At 43.2% G+C, this 15,180-nt stretch overlaps 1 protein-coding gene across 1 annotated transcript in view; it reads right to left on the bottom strand.

Annotated features, from left to right (window-relative positions):
* Positions 1-15,180, bottom strand: part of LOC310691029 (dynein axonemal heavy chain 11-like) — a 228,191-nt gene that overhangs the window by 93,411 nt on the left and 119,600 nt on the right. Inside the window, exons 44-45 of the mRNA XM_083470619.1 lie at positions 10,527-10,650; positions 4,580-4,722 (exon numbers count right to left, since the gene is read on the bottom strand). Of these exons, the coding sequence (XP_083326745.1) occupies positions 4,580-4,722; positions 10,527-10,650 (267 nt within the window). The remainder of the gene's footprint in view (positions 1-4,579; positions 4,723-10,526; positions 10,651-15,180) is intronic.

Below are 15,180 nucleotides of genomic sequence, written 5' to 3'. Positions count from 1 at the left end.
TTTGATGAAGTGAAGGGCCGTGAGGGCCGACCAAAGAGTTGTTGACCTTTTTTTAGGATTGAAGTTGCTGAGGGTTTTTTAGGATTTTACCCCAGGAAATATAACTGCCACGGGAAGAAGAGAAGAAGAAGAAGAGTTTGGATTTGATATCCCGCCTTTCACTCCCTTTAAGGAGTCTCAAAGCAGCCAACGTTCTCCTTTCCCTTCCTCCCCCACAACAAACACTCTGTGAGGTGAGTGGGGCTGAGAGACTTCAAAGAAGTGTGACTGGCCCAAGGTCACCCAGCAGCTGCATGTGGAGGAGCGGAGACGCAAACCTGGTTCCCCAGATTACGAGACTACCGCTCTTAACCACTACACCACACAGGGGCTGAATGTTGCTCGTGCCGGATGAAACAGACCGGCGGACCGGATTAGGCCCCTGAAACAGACTTTGGACATGGCTGCACTGGGTAGTCTTAGGCAAGTCACTCTCATCCCACCAACTTGCAACACACATACACACCTGGAATATGGGGATAATAATGTCGATTTATATAGCATCCCTATAAGGTACAGCTAGATAAGCATTTTATACAGTGCTTTGAAACCATGAAATTATATAAATGTTAAGGTGACGGCGACGGTTTTCTTAAATTTATGAGAACTGAAGTGCTTGACTTTGGCTAGACCATGCCCTCGTCACTTTGGCTCTGATGCTTGAAGCTAGCAGAAAATATAAAGGGGCTGCTCCCCTATAATATGACCTTTGTCACCCCACACTTCCCAATGCTACAAAAGTGACAGTACAGAACTCCGCTTTTTGTTGTGAAAAATAATTACATACAGCGGTACCCTGGTTTACAAACTTCATCCATTCTGGAAGCTCGTTCTTAAACCAAGGTGTGCTTTCCCATAGCAGCGGGGAACTCAATTTACAAATGGAACACACTCATCAGGAAGCGGAACATGTTCTTATTCCAAGGCAAAGTTCACAAACCAAAACATCGACTTCCGGGTTCGCAGCATTCTTAATCCAAGTTGTTCATAAACTAAGCTGTCCTTAAACCAAGGTACCACTGTATTACATTCTCCTTGCTTTTCAGATAGTAGATATCACTGACAACATTAACTTAACACACATTAATTAAAATAGTGGTAATCCGGCACGAGCAATAGAAATATTTCATAAGAAAAAGTGGTGCATACTGTTTCCTTGTGCACACAAGCTTTCCTAAGGGCTTATGAGAATCAGTATAGCCCAATTGATGGAATCATGGACATTGTCTGGAACCAGATAGTCTTACTAAACATCAAGAAGAACATTCTGACAGTAAGAGCTGTTCCCCAGTGGAAGAGACTCCCGTGAGGTGTACTGGGCTCTCCGTCACTGGAGGTCTTTAAGCAGAGGTTGGGTGGCTGTCTGTCATTTATGATCTAATTGAGATTCCTGCATTGCAGGGGGGTTGGACTAGATGACCCTCAGGATCCCTTCCAACTCTACAATTCTGATTCTATGAAAGAAGATTACTTTTTTTTAAAAAAAAACTTGTCAAGCATGATTTGAGAATCAGTGGCTATAAAACCTGCTGATTCTATGTACAGTGGTACCTCGGGCTAAGTACTTAATTTGTTCCGGAGGTCCGTTCTTAACCTGAAACTGTTCTTAACCTGAAGCACCACTTTAGCTAATGGGGCCTGCTGCTGCCTCCGCGCTGCCGGAGCACAATTTCTGTTCTCATCCTGAAGCAAAATTCTTAACCTGAAGCACTATTTCTGGGTTAGCAGAGTTTGTAACCTGAAGCGTATGTAACCTGAAGCGTATGTAACCTGAGGTACCACTGTATAGTGTATGCTTTGCAATTTTGAAATACTAAAGATAGGTTAAACAAGCAAGTATTTGCTTTAGGCGGTCCTTATTTCTTTTTTAAAAAAGGAACTTTCCCAGAATTGCCAATGAGGAATCCAAACCTGAAGGTCACCATGAAGGATTTGATAGAAGGCCAATAAAGATTAAAGAGTTACCAAAGCTATCCATCATCTGAAGAATGGAAGGAGCAAGCAGGTATTGATCAGACCTCTGGTAGGAAGTGGCAAGGTCACACGTGGGGAACACAAGAACCGTACAAGAGAGTGAGCTGATTGGAGCTCAACAGGCAAGAAATTAATGCGCCTAGTTACATGCAGCACACCCAAGGATGTTGTGACGCACAGACCTTAGGTGCTGAAATATTATCTGCTTATTTGGAAGATGTATACCGCTCCCTTCTGTTGCAGTCGCAACACTCAGGGGAGCTTACAACAGATTAGAAAAATCCACCAGAAAACTGCATTAAATTTCCTTCATCCAAGGATCACAGGGCAGTTTCCAGTATCAACTGCATATTACTCAAAAGTTGCCCCATTGAAATCAATGATGCTTAGGGCTCATCTAGCCTCTGCCTAGAAATGCAATGCAAAGCTAAGTGTGTAGGAGCCCTTATCTGAATAATGTCAGGAGCTCGGCCTACACACGAGTAGGACCCTGGCAGAGACACATGCCCAACTGGCATGTTCCCTCCCTCCTGGTCGATCGTTTGGGAGCTTCATAAGCTTTCTTCAGCCCGAACATCACAGCGACCGATGCCAACTGACACTGGCACCCTTAAGGATGCGCAGAGTCTGCGCATCTCGCGTGACAGACTTCAGCAACTCAGCATTTTGGCTAATCTACTTTATTTACATATAAACACACACGGAGCACTGCAACATGGCTCCCTCTCTCTCTAGCATCAGACAGCAAAGAGAAAAAGAACAAAGGACAATAGTCCCACTTCACGGAACACAGTCACACAAACATCCTGTCTCCATCACATCCCACGCTGTGGAGTCAAAACATATACCGTCATGTGAAAGACAACAATCCCATGACTGCAATCACGGAGCAGGAATTCTAACAGAGATGGGGGCATGTCAGGGACTGGACTCAAGAGGGTGAGGCGGATGAGGAGGGGTGGAGATCACACACCCCCTTCTCCTGATACTGTAGGAGAATAATAATGCAGCATTGGTTTACACAAGGGGTTTGAGGGGTTGAGGAAGATCCCAGCTCAAAGAGAGACAAACAAAATAGTTGGGAAGTGTTAGAAGAAATAGGGGGCGGGGATTTGCGACAGGGCAGCCAGCTGACACGTTGTCACTGGATAGCATGTCTGATCCTCCTTCTCCCAGAACTCGGAGTTCATTAAGGGTGCAGGAACAACGGAATCAAGAGACGTTTGGCCACAAGCAGCCACCGTAAAGGGAGATGCTGTTGCTAGGGAGGAGGGAGGAGGGAGGAGGAGCCCACTTTGGAGCAACGTTGTTGTTGAGGCTTGTTGCGTTCTTTGGTCTCTCGCTATTAGGATTGAATGAAACTCATTAAAAAGGACCCTCCTTGTTTTCTCAGCTCTCGCTGCAACCAGAGGAGGAATAGCTTTCCCGAAGCCTTGGCAGAGCCTTGACGGAGCAGCAGTCTCATGCTCTACTTTTTGCATTGCATTGGTAGTTGACTCCCCCTCGTTTCTGAACATTATATACAACTCCCAATTGGGAATAATCCTTCAGACATGGACTCTAGTCCATGAAAGTTTATGCCATGCAGTAGCATTGGGTAGGGGGAGGCTGGGGGGGGGTCATGGCCCTGCGTGCATTTTTTGAGACAGTGCAACTGGGCAGCCCCACGACAGACCACCTCATTGAAGTCAGAGCCGTGGGGAGGGAAACTGCGCCCAGGTTGGACCTTCAGGGCCTGGCACAGGTGTGCGAGGGAGCCATGGGGGCAGCTTTCTTGCACAACAACCCAATGTTGCCAGCCGCTCAGCCGCAACTCCACTCCCAGAGTGCCAGCGTGGTGTAGTGGTTAAGAGCGGTAGACTCGTAATCTGGTGAACGGGGTTTGCGTCTCTGCTCCTCCACATGCAGCTGCTGGGTGACCTTGGGCTAGTCACACTTCTCTGAAATCTCTCAGCCCCACTCACCTCACAGAGTGTTTGTTGTGGGGGAGGAAGGGAAAGGAGATTGTTAGCCACTTTGAGACTTCTTTGAGACTCCTTAGGGTAGTGACTCCTTAGGGTAGTTACCCCTCTGGAAGTTTTTAGTCCTGTAAGTGATCTAGAACAATAATTCAGTGAACTATTTGTATATGAAAAATTACTGATACACGTTTGATTCTACTTGCACAATTATTGCCTCTGCATCTATCCTACGAGATTTATAACTGTAGAAGATACTAAATTTTCCTTTAAAAAAAATCAATGGCAATTATCATTTTGCCTTCTCAGTGCTGTTCTTCTTTTTCAGGGGGAAAAAAGGATGCAACGCTACAATCCCAATTGAGCTTCCATAATTCACTCTGGTTTTGCACTTAATGTGTACAGATTAAAAGGTTAGGATATTCTTTAAGCATCCAATAACTTGATTTGGTACATTAAAACAAAATCCATCTATCGATTTCTCCCCTCACTAACAAAGATAATCTGCCACAAATACGGTGTTTATTACGAGAATTCATTCTGCATGCATCGCCTTGCAGCAGTTACGTGTTGAATGTTTCCCCCTCATATTCATTTTCCTTGTTTACCTTGAGTTGCCGACGAATTCGGTCAATAAAAAATTGCCAGCAGTTCTCTTTTGAATCAGCCTGGCCAAGCCCCCGCAGTTCCAGCCTTGTAGAAGATACTATGCTATCCACTTCATCTTCGTTAAATAAATCAGGGATATCACCTTCAAAAAAGAAAAATCTATATGTAGAATTTCGTATCTGAAGTTGAGATTACATTTTTTTATTATTCTTGATACATGTTTTTTTATCATGATTATTATGTTTCCAAACTGCCCTTCTTCTGAAGAGCTGCAAGTAGACTATATAGGGGTCCAGCTCCCGCCCCACACATCCCCATTTTATCTCTATAACAACCCCATGAGGTAGGTCATGCTGAGAGAGACTGACTGGCCCAAGGTCACCCAGTGAAGGCCAAACCACACATTACATTAAGTGTGTTATTGAATTTTACGTGATTTGGTTTTTAAAAACAAAAGTAGCTGCTGCTGTGATAACCTCCCTCAACCAGCATTTTGCACAGATAACTGAACCAAATGTTGCAGGACTGAATGTTGCCTCAACTTAAAAAAACACAAAAAACTCAATATCGGTTGTTCATAGACAATGAGGCTCTGTTATCTTGATGCTAAACTTAAATCATTCTCATAATTAAAGAGCTATACGCATGCAAAAGCACATGCAGCTATTTCTCCCTCTCTCTATTGTCTAAAAAAACCACAATTCTGTTTAGTTCTTTTTCAATTCCCTGTTTTTCTGGAGCACTTCCAAGATTGGGTTAGTTATTATTTAAACCTTTTCACTATATGTTGGTGTGTTGCTTTTTTGTGTGCTGTGCTTCACATGACTTATGCATTATTGCACTCTCAATAAAATATTTCCTATATCCGTTCTCAGCAATTATTCATTCCTGCATGCCACAAATATAATAATCAATCTAATCAATCACTGCAGCTACGCCTTAAAATCAAACCCTCCTTTCTCTATTGTGTCACGCAAATTAGCCAAATGAATGTTTTCTAAAAGTTGGTGATATTGTGAGGTCCTTTGGCTCCCAGCCTGCCTTTTTCCTCAATCTAACACCCCTACTATTTATTCTTTTTATTTGCAAACTGTTCCCAATTAGGGGTGCCAATTAGTTAGGGTTTCCCCCAGCAGCCTACATTTTTATCTCCACTCTGCTTGGGTTAACAGCATTTTTGTTGATGAAGCCAGAGTTTCATATACAGGTCTCCCCATTTTTGGGAGTGGTAGTGGTGGGGAATATAAATCTCCCAGGCTTTATCTATGCTTTTTCAATTTCTGGGACTGGACTATGTAATGCACACTGCATGCTGCCTGTGGGGTAAAACTCCTGCTCACCTTGATGGATAAGGGAGAGAGCAGCACATCCAGCCAGTTCTGCTAAAATGTGCTCCTGAGCCAAATTCAAGGTCCTCGTCAAGGAGTTCTGTAAAGCCCTTAACAGTGTGGGATCTAAGGGCATAAGCCAATGGCAGAAATTTGCATATGCTAATTTATATGTCTAGATGGAAATTCAGACTGACTTCTGTGGGACGTTACTGAGACAGATGGGCACATGAAGGAGCTGAGGCTCACAGACTTTCCTGTAAAATTGGCTAGAAAGAACTCTGTGAGATCACTTCCTTTGTCTGCCCTGGCAGGAAGCTGTAGCACTACATACTTCCTTCCTGCCTGGGCATCTCTCCTCTTTTCTTCATCGTGCTTCCAAGCTGACCACACGTAACCTCAGACATGATTTTTGAACTTACATTTTGTACTTTTGTATCTTAGATAGTAGTTATAAATCTGCTTTCATTTTGTTACTATAATTGTGGCTTCAAGACCTATGTAAGTAAATGATACTTTTACTTCTTCACAAAACAATGTGCGTGATTATCGTTTTAAAGGGAGAGAAAAGGGGTAATACCAGGAAAATCCAGTTTGCCTTAAAGCATCTTGGAGTATTATTTATAGAAGGTTAAATCAACCTTGTCTTACCTTCCAATTTTAAATTGCAAAAGATGGGACTCTGCTGATCTCACTAGAGTGAGCAAGGAAAGGTAATAACTAAACAATATATCCTCTCCTTGTGCCCAAACCCATTCCTACAACTTTCAGAGGGAAATTTGTCCTCTAAGCAAAGTAAAACACACACATGCACACACACAAACTCAACCTATTTTTTTAAAGGCTGAAAGAGCAAGAGATTCGGGGTCTGGTGCAAAAGACCTGGAGCTTGAGACTAATCCAAAACAAAATTCCTTCTGGGATTCAATTACATTAAAAACTGCCTCTGCCTATATAAGAGCTCCTGAAGGAATTGCATTCTGCAGAAAATCATTTTCTTTCAGGAGGCATCAACAGAGCCTTTACTGGAGTTGCCCCAGGACTCTGAGTTACTGCCACCTGAGGTGCTGTGAAGAGCCGCTCTTTCCTCCTTTCTTGACATATCGAGAATGTAAAACATTATTGATTATGCAGGTCTTCGGCTGATAATCATTTCTTGCCGCTGTCATTCTTGTGGGTCTCTTCTGTTTCTGCTGAGCTGCACTATCTGAACGATATTCGTTTTATGTCACTATACTTTAGCCTGATGAATGCAGGACAGCAACATTTTTAGCAGCCAAGTTACAGTAAATGGAGGTAGATTTTCATTTAATAAAGCCAGTTGCACAAACCTGGCCTCGAGAATCTCATACTGGGCTCATCCAGGGCATTTTTATGTCCAAGACATACACAACTCCTCAGACTGACCGCATCATAAATCACAGGTATCACCAGCATTCTTACTCTAAACTTATTGAAAGCAACACAGGATTTTGGACAATTTGAATGCTTTTTTCAGCAGGTTTTACACAGGCCATCCCTTCTTCTAAATGTGTGCAAATAACTCTCTCTTTCCAATGATAATGATAGAATGTTTATTTTATGTACACTTCGCCACAGACGGCAGAACCACATCTATTATCCTGGGGGAATCTCCTTTTTCTGACAAGATCACACTATTGTCCTAAAATAGTGAATGGTTGAAAAGACTCTAGATCTTTCTTCTGTGCTGCTGTGTTGCAATTAGTGAAGAAACACAGTCAGCAGAGATTATTTTAATGGGTGTACAGTACTACTTTAAATGAAGTCTTCGCCATCTGTTCATCTCAATTATAAGCACAAAACCAACATATCTTACAATAGATTCAGAGAATACAAAGATAGTCTACTGCTATACTTGGACTGTCCCCCACCCCCTTATATCTCTCCCCCTCTTCCAGATCTAACTGGATAAATAATAAAGAGAACGATACGCAATATAGTATGCTTTACTTTGTGACAACACTACTTAGTGGAAAGAATAATAAAAATAAAATACTAACAATGCATTAATGCTGATCTGCAATCTCTATACGTGTTCTGTTTCCACTTTGACTGCTTATTCCTGTACTGCAAGTTGAAAGTTGTGCAATCACTTTGTTCATATAGCGCTCTCTAGAGTGAGGAGTAAACAGAATTCCTTATTAAGCAGAACATGCCTTCCTTCTGCATGTGTCCCGTCGCCTCTGCATTTTGAAACTCTGGCTGCTAAAAGTCAAGGTCAGGGGTCAGCAAACTTTTTCAGCAGGGGGCCGGTCCACTGTCCCTCAGACCGTGTGGGGGGCCGGACTATATATTTTTTTTGGGGGGGGAATGAACAAATCCCTGTGCCCCACAAATAACCCAGAGATGCATTTTTTTTTTAAAAGCACACATTCTACCGTATGTTCTGGCATACAAGATGACTTTTTATCCCTGGAAAATCACCCCAAAAGTCGGGGGTCGTCTTATATGCCAGGTATATGCGTTGGGAAGGAGGAGAGGGATCCGGTGAGCAGAGGCGCCCCTTCTGCCGTCGCTCCTCCTCCCTCCCCACAGAAGGGGAGGCAGGAAAGTCCTTCTGAGCGCGGCACTCACCCGTTCGCCCGCCCGCCAAACGCCTTGCCTTGGGCTGCTGCTGCAGCGACAGCAGAGGCAGCGGAGGGGTGTGTGTTCTGCCCCTGGCAGCACTCAAACTCTATAACTCTAAAACTCTAAAATTGAACAGCAAACGTTGGGGGTCGTCTTATACACCCAGTCGCCTAAGATGCCGGAACCTACAGTACTTATGTAAAAACACCAGGCAGGCCCCACAAATAACCCAGAGATGCATTTTAAATAAAAGGACACATTCTACTCATGTAAAAACACCAGGCAGGCCCCACAAATAACCCAGAGGTGCATTTTAAATAAAAGGACACATTCTACTCATGTAAAAACACGCTGATTCCCGGACTGTCCGGATTTAGAAGGCGATTGGGCTGGATCCAGCCCCCGGGGCCTTAGTTTGCCTACCCATGGCCAAGAATGGATAGCTTTCCAAACCCCAAATTTATCTGAACAACAAAACACACACACACACACACACACACACACACACACACACACACACACAACTTAATGGAGATCTTCAAGCAGAGGTTGGTGATCCATCTTATCTGAGACACTCTGGTTCTGGCTTGTCTGCCTCAGGAAGGGGGTTGACCTAGATAGCCTACAAAACTCTGTTTTTTTAAAAAAATTGTTTCTTCTCCAGTTAGATTCACAAAATCTTTAGGGGGTATGTGTACCCCTGCCTACCCCCAGAAAAAAGCACTGGTTTTATGATGATTTTTATCTTATTCTTTGTACAGTTTTTTTTAAATAAATAAATAAATCTGCAATTTTATTTGCACTGCTTCGAACTATTAATGATTAAGTTGTATAGCAATGCCATAAATATAATGAACAAATAAATAAAAATATTTGGCAAATTCATTCTTTGCCAATTCTGTTATGAACTCACTTGATCTGCATCTCCTGGCCTAATGTACGTACCAGAATGCAGTTACCCTTTCCATTTCATTTTTCTCCTTATTTGTGATGTTGTTCTTGGCGTCAACAAGTGTACCAAAAAAAGCAAAGTTTGTTTTAGGGGAAATTATATTCAGATGTGCTTGCTCGGTGAGGAAATATATTGAGAAATGCATATTTTGCAGGGCAATATGTATTTAAATATTAATTTTCATGCAGACTTTTCTTTTAAAAAAGAATCACCATGAGGGAATGGGATGGGAGGGAATTAAGGCTGAACAAATGCGAAACTAACATGGACTGGAAACAGACTACTTTGTCCACTCCTATTTCTCTCTCTCTCTCTCTCTCTCTCTCTCTCTCTCTCTCTCTCACACACACACACACACACACACACAGACAGAAAATGCAGCTGCAGGATGAATTTCACGGACCTGACATTGCTAAAAAGGCACACATATATCATTAAAGGTGATATAAAAGGGGGAAAGAGTGAAGGGCTCTCGTAAGAAATTTTGGACACCTTTGCACCAGCAGTATCTGCAACTGCAATTTCAGGAGCAGGAATCACCCTGATCCTGTTCCCGACCATTTGGAATGTAATCCCTCTGCGATTTTTTTGTTATTCTAAAACGTGCACCACAAATCAGTTAATGCAGACGGTTTATACTGGTGAAATGTGTGTGGACTTACGCTGTGCCATTTTATATAACAATATCAAATATTAAAATAGTTGAAGCATTTTATAATAAACAGCGGTTTCCCCCCCTCCTCTTGATTGCAGTTGATTATGTTATGCAGCTTATTCTGCTCGTGTCACAAAGGTGACTTAATAGCTCCTATAACTCATCTCAACAGCTGACCTTTCTCCCTCACTGATGAAGCCTATTCAAAACCTAGTGGCCTTTTGCTCATTTCAGGATCTTCTATTTTTCAACTGTTTTGATAATGAATATATTTACCGAAGGGTTTTTCTGTTTCTTAAAAAAAAAAACAACCACCAACCCCTCCACGAATACTTCAATGGTCTCTTTAAAAGATGTTATTTAAATAAAGTACAAAAGAAACAGTCTCTCTCTTTTTTCCGCATTTATGAGTTTTTGCTTACCTGATGCCAGCATGTCGTTAATTAATACGAGAAAACGCTCATCAGGGATCTGAGCATCTGCGTGAAGAAACACGGTGCCGATGTTCTTCACGCCAACTTTAAAGTAAAGTGTCGCAATATCACTCTGTAGAAGAAAGGGAGGTTTAGATCATTACGGAAATATGCATACCGAACAATATTGTCAAGCAAAGCAACCTCATGAAAGGGGAAGCTTAAAGACCCAACTTTTAAAATTTGAATTACCTGAAGGGGAAATTACATATTTTTTACAATATAGCAACCTAAGTGCTTCCCCTGGTCTGTTAAGGATCATGTTCTGTCTTTACCTGAAGAAGCGTCTCCACCCGCATCGTTCAAGCGGACACTGAGGTCCAGCTCCGAGGGCCTTCTGGCGGTTCCCTCACTGCAAGAAGCCAAGTTACAGGGAACCAGGCAGAGGGCCTTCTTGGTAGTGGCACCCGACCTGTGGAACGCCCTCCCACCAGATGTCAAGGAAATAAACAATTATCTGACTTTTAGAAGACATCTGAAGGCAGCCCTATTTAGGGAGGTTTTTAATGTTTGATGTTTTATTGTGTTTTAAATATTCTGTTGGGAGCCTCCCAGAGTGGCTGCGGAGGCCTGGCCAGATGGGCGGCGTATAATAATAATAATAATAATAATAATAATAATAATAATAATAATAATATTCCTGGGCAGCAGTGAGAAACTTCGCCTTTTATGTGTTGCTGCCCAGCCAGCCAGCCAGCCAGCAAGAAATTCCCCCAATCTGGGCCTCTGATTGGCAAATTTGAACCTGGTTTTGTTGGGTGGGAAGTTATGCCCATGGCTATGATGGCTGGGGGGTATTCCCCATCAGCTGGCGACCATGTGCGTCTGGGTGTCAGGGAAGGAGATGCAGAGTGAAGGTCCACAACCAACACCCACCGGGGAAAGCAGCGATTTCCCATTCTTGGACAGTAGTCAGAAGCTTCGAGGGCAGTGTGTTTACCTGGGTTAAGTTCCCTTCAGAAGGAGAGATTAATGAAAACTTGAGGTGTTTTTAAACGTTAAAAAGGTAAAGGGACCCCTGACCATTAGGTCCAGTCATGGCCGACTCTCGGGTTGCAGAGCTCATCTCGCTTTACTGGCCGAGGGAGCCGGTGTACAGCTTCCGGGTCATGTGGCCAGCATGACTAAACCGCTTCTGGCGAACCAGAGCAGCGCACGGAAATGCCGTTTACCTTCCCGCTGGAGTGGTACCTATTTATCTACTTGCACTTTGACGTGCTTTCGAACTGCTAGGTTGGCAGGAGCAGGGACTGAGCAACAGGAGCTCACCCCGTCACGGGGATTTGAACCGCCGACCTTCTGATCGGCAAGTCCTAGGCTCTGTGGTTTAAACCACAGTGCCTCCCGTGTCCCTTTTAAATGTTACAAAGAAACAAATTAAGCAGAGATGAATTAAAACGGCACAGCACTCCTGAAAGCAGCAAATCCTATGTTGGTCATCAGATTCCCAGACAAGAGATCAAAATGTGTCTTCCAGACTTCCGGGTCAGCGCCATCGGTGAATGGCGGAGTTCCTCCATTCGGAGGAACGGGCTCCGTGGAAACTGGGTCTTCCCGCCGCGGCGAAGGTGGGGATCCGCTAGAAATCCCAGGCGGAGGAAGCCTGGGAATGTGGGGTTCGGCAGGGCACCAGGAGCGCCCCCCTACTCGCAGGGAATCCCATTTAGGGGCTCCGGAGCGAAGTGGGGTGAGAAGCGCGGTGCTGCGAACTGACTGCTACTTTCACGGAGTGAAGCCACACAGCCATTGCCGGAGAGCGCTGACTTTTTCCTGTGGACAATTGGATTTAAAACAAGTACCCGTGAATAGAAACAGAAAATTGGATCAAGAAATTTCTTAATTTGGTAACAAAGCGGGAAGGTTCAAAACAGGAAGTCTGCCTTCTGCTTTTTGTATATAGACTAAAGCAAAAACTTTGTAAGCTAAAGCCTGGAAAACTGTCAAAAAAGTCTAAATTTCCTTCATTTAGAATTACTGAAACCCCTTGGAAGCAGGAGAAAAGGGGGGGAACCCTAGCAGGAGAGGGAGTGAAGAAGGATAAATTTCCACCGTCTTTAACCTGGGAGCGGGGTGTCAGAGACAGAAATTGTTGGAGAGGTTCATTGACTGTCAATGGAATATTTTGACAGATAGCTAAAGAAGAGAAACAAGCTGATTTCAGTGTTGCCTTTTGCATCTTAAAGAAACAAAATATCTGGAAAATATCTGAAAAACGAAAGTAATTTTCCTTTGTTGGACTTGCCTAAAAGAAATGGATACAAATAGAAATTGCCTCCTCTAGAGGGAGCTTGTCAAATTGTTGCTGCAGTACATCTGAGGGCTCAACAGATGTGAGATTAAGACCATGGGAACAGGCTTTTCTGACCTTGACTAAAGATGAGTTGGAAAGAAGAATGGGTGCTTGCCTTATGCAAGACAAGTGCCCTGCTGGAACAGATGCATGAGAAGATGGACTTGATGAATGAGAAAATGGATTTGACTGTTGCAGTTAATAACTGTGGGCAAATAGGGAATATTGATACAGAAATTATCCAGGCACCAACTCATGAATCTGTACTGATTGGGCAAGTGCAGAAGATAATGGAGGAGGATGTGGTTGCACCCCAAATAATACAAATGGAGAGTCCCGAGGCTCAACAGGAGTATGAGCCGTTGTCATTGAAGATTGAAGTTGGAGTGGGCCAGGGGGCGTCTGGAGTTGAGGAGGTTCCCAACGTTGGAGAGACCTTGGAATATGCTTTTAAATACTTTTTGGACTATATTGAGGATTGTGGGGAGTGGGACTGTGGGGAATGGGCAGGTTTGATGAAGGGAGATGGAGACAATTTTGGCTTGGAATCCCCCAGAGGCCTACCCCTCAATGAGAAAGGAAAGAAACTAAGAAAGAGACCAACAAAAGACAAGGAAAAGGGCAAGTATAAACAAGAAGAAGAAGAATTGCAGAAGGGACATGGAAGAGTCTTAAAGGCCTCGGACATAAGGCTTCCAGGTTGATGGACTAGATGGAATGGACAGTAAGGACTGACACGATCCGAGACCAGGAAGAAGGGACGTTGGATGAAGATTGGAAGAAAATCTATAAAGAAAATTTTCTATTTGGGGAATTGGCTAAAAATGAATGAATATTAGGGAAAATGTTGGAATGAAACTATATGACTTTAGCAGAAATGATATCAGGAGTAATGTATATTTGATAACTAAGATTCAAGCTTTAAGGCGTTTTAGGGTAAGATAAGGTTAAATTAATTAAGGTAATGTGAATAATAGAATATGGGGAAAGATGGAAAGGATTGGTTGAGTTAATTATTAGATTAAATTAGGTTAGGATAAATTTTTTAACAAAAATTGAGAAAGATGGAAAGAATTTGCTGAAATAACTAATTAAACTAGAATACAAAAAGGGAGGTGTGAGGAAGTCAATGAAACAAGCAAATGGGAGTTTTAGATACGTAATCTGGGATTTGTGTTGTTTTCTTTTTTCTATTTATCTTTTTGTTGTATTCTTGTATTGGTTTTTGTGTTTTTTTTCTTTTTTTGTCTATTATAGTGTTGTTTTTTAATGTTTTTTTCTTCTTATAATTCTGAAAACTACTAATAAATATTATTTTTTAAAAAATTAAAAAACAAAAAACAAAATGTGTCTTCCGGAGCTCAGGCTTGCTCACTTTTTCTCCACCCATCTCCAACTACAGTTTCTGTCTCTTGCAGTCTCCAAACCTGCTTTTGTTTCTTGCAATGACAGATGTAGATTACATCAGTGCAGTTGGGTGAGAAGGTGGAGGTATGCCACCTATATAATCGATTGCCAGCTGTTTCAAAAACACTGTGGTCCATTGTTAGCACTATTTCCCTGCTCCTCCGACAAAGGCAAGCCCTGGTTGCTAACTGTAGTGGTTGGGAGTTACTCGTGCGTAATCCTGCCCTGTTTGAGCATCAGATTGCCTGGTTAAACCCTCCGGACTGCACAGCCCATCTCAGCGTGGCTGCCCTTAGTCACTCGTAGAATCTGACTGTGGGCGTTTCTTAAAGCGCTGCCAACATAAGAGTTGTTTGACGCCTAAGCGTCTCCTCCTCTCACTGCGCGGGAGTCTCCTGCGCAGGGTGGGCGTGGGCAGCGGGGTGCCTGGGCTCTCTTCACTAACTTCCAACGAAGAGTCCTGGAGCCCCTGCACCTCCCTGTCCCGTTGCTCTCCTGGATCCCTGGTGTTACACTCATTCTCTTCCCCTTCTTCCCGGCTGAGTCTCCCCCTAGCGCTAGGACCTTCTCCTGCAGAATCAGAGACCCTCTCCTTCTCCCATGCCTCTGATGTCAGTTCCCTGACACTAACCATTTCCAGGTAGGGCTCCCCCTGTTTATTCAGCATCAATCCTGATTTGCTTGCACAAACGTTACACAGTAGTTAGATAATATTCTGCTTTTATAGGGCATTCATTTCGATTTGTCTATGGATGGCTTTACAATGCACATTAATCCTGATTTGCTTGCAGTGTGTTTACACGGCTTCCTGTTAAATCATTTGTCAATCCCACTTTTCAATCTGCCTTGTTCCTTTTGAAAGTGGATTTGTTGCGCCAGAGAATTTTAATCCACTTCCGTTGTGCA

Source organism: Podarcis liolepis, assembly GCF_965112155.1.
Source record: "Podarcis liolepis genome assembly, chromosome: 1".
NCBI lineage: Eukaryota > Metazoa > Chordata > Lepidosauria > Squamata > Lacertidae > Podarcis > Podarcis liolepis.
Note: the sequence above shows the minus strand (reverse complement) of the source record. Positions and strands in the feature narration are given on the sequence as shown.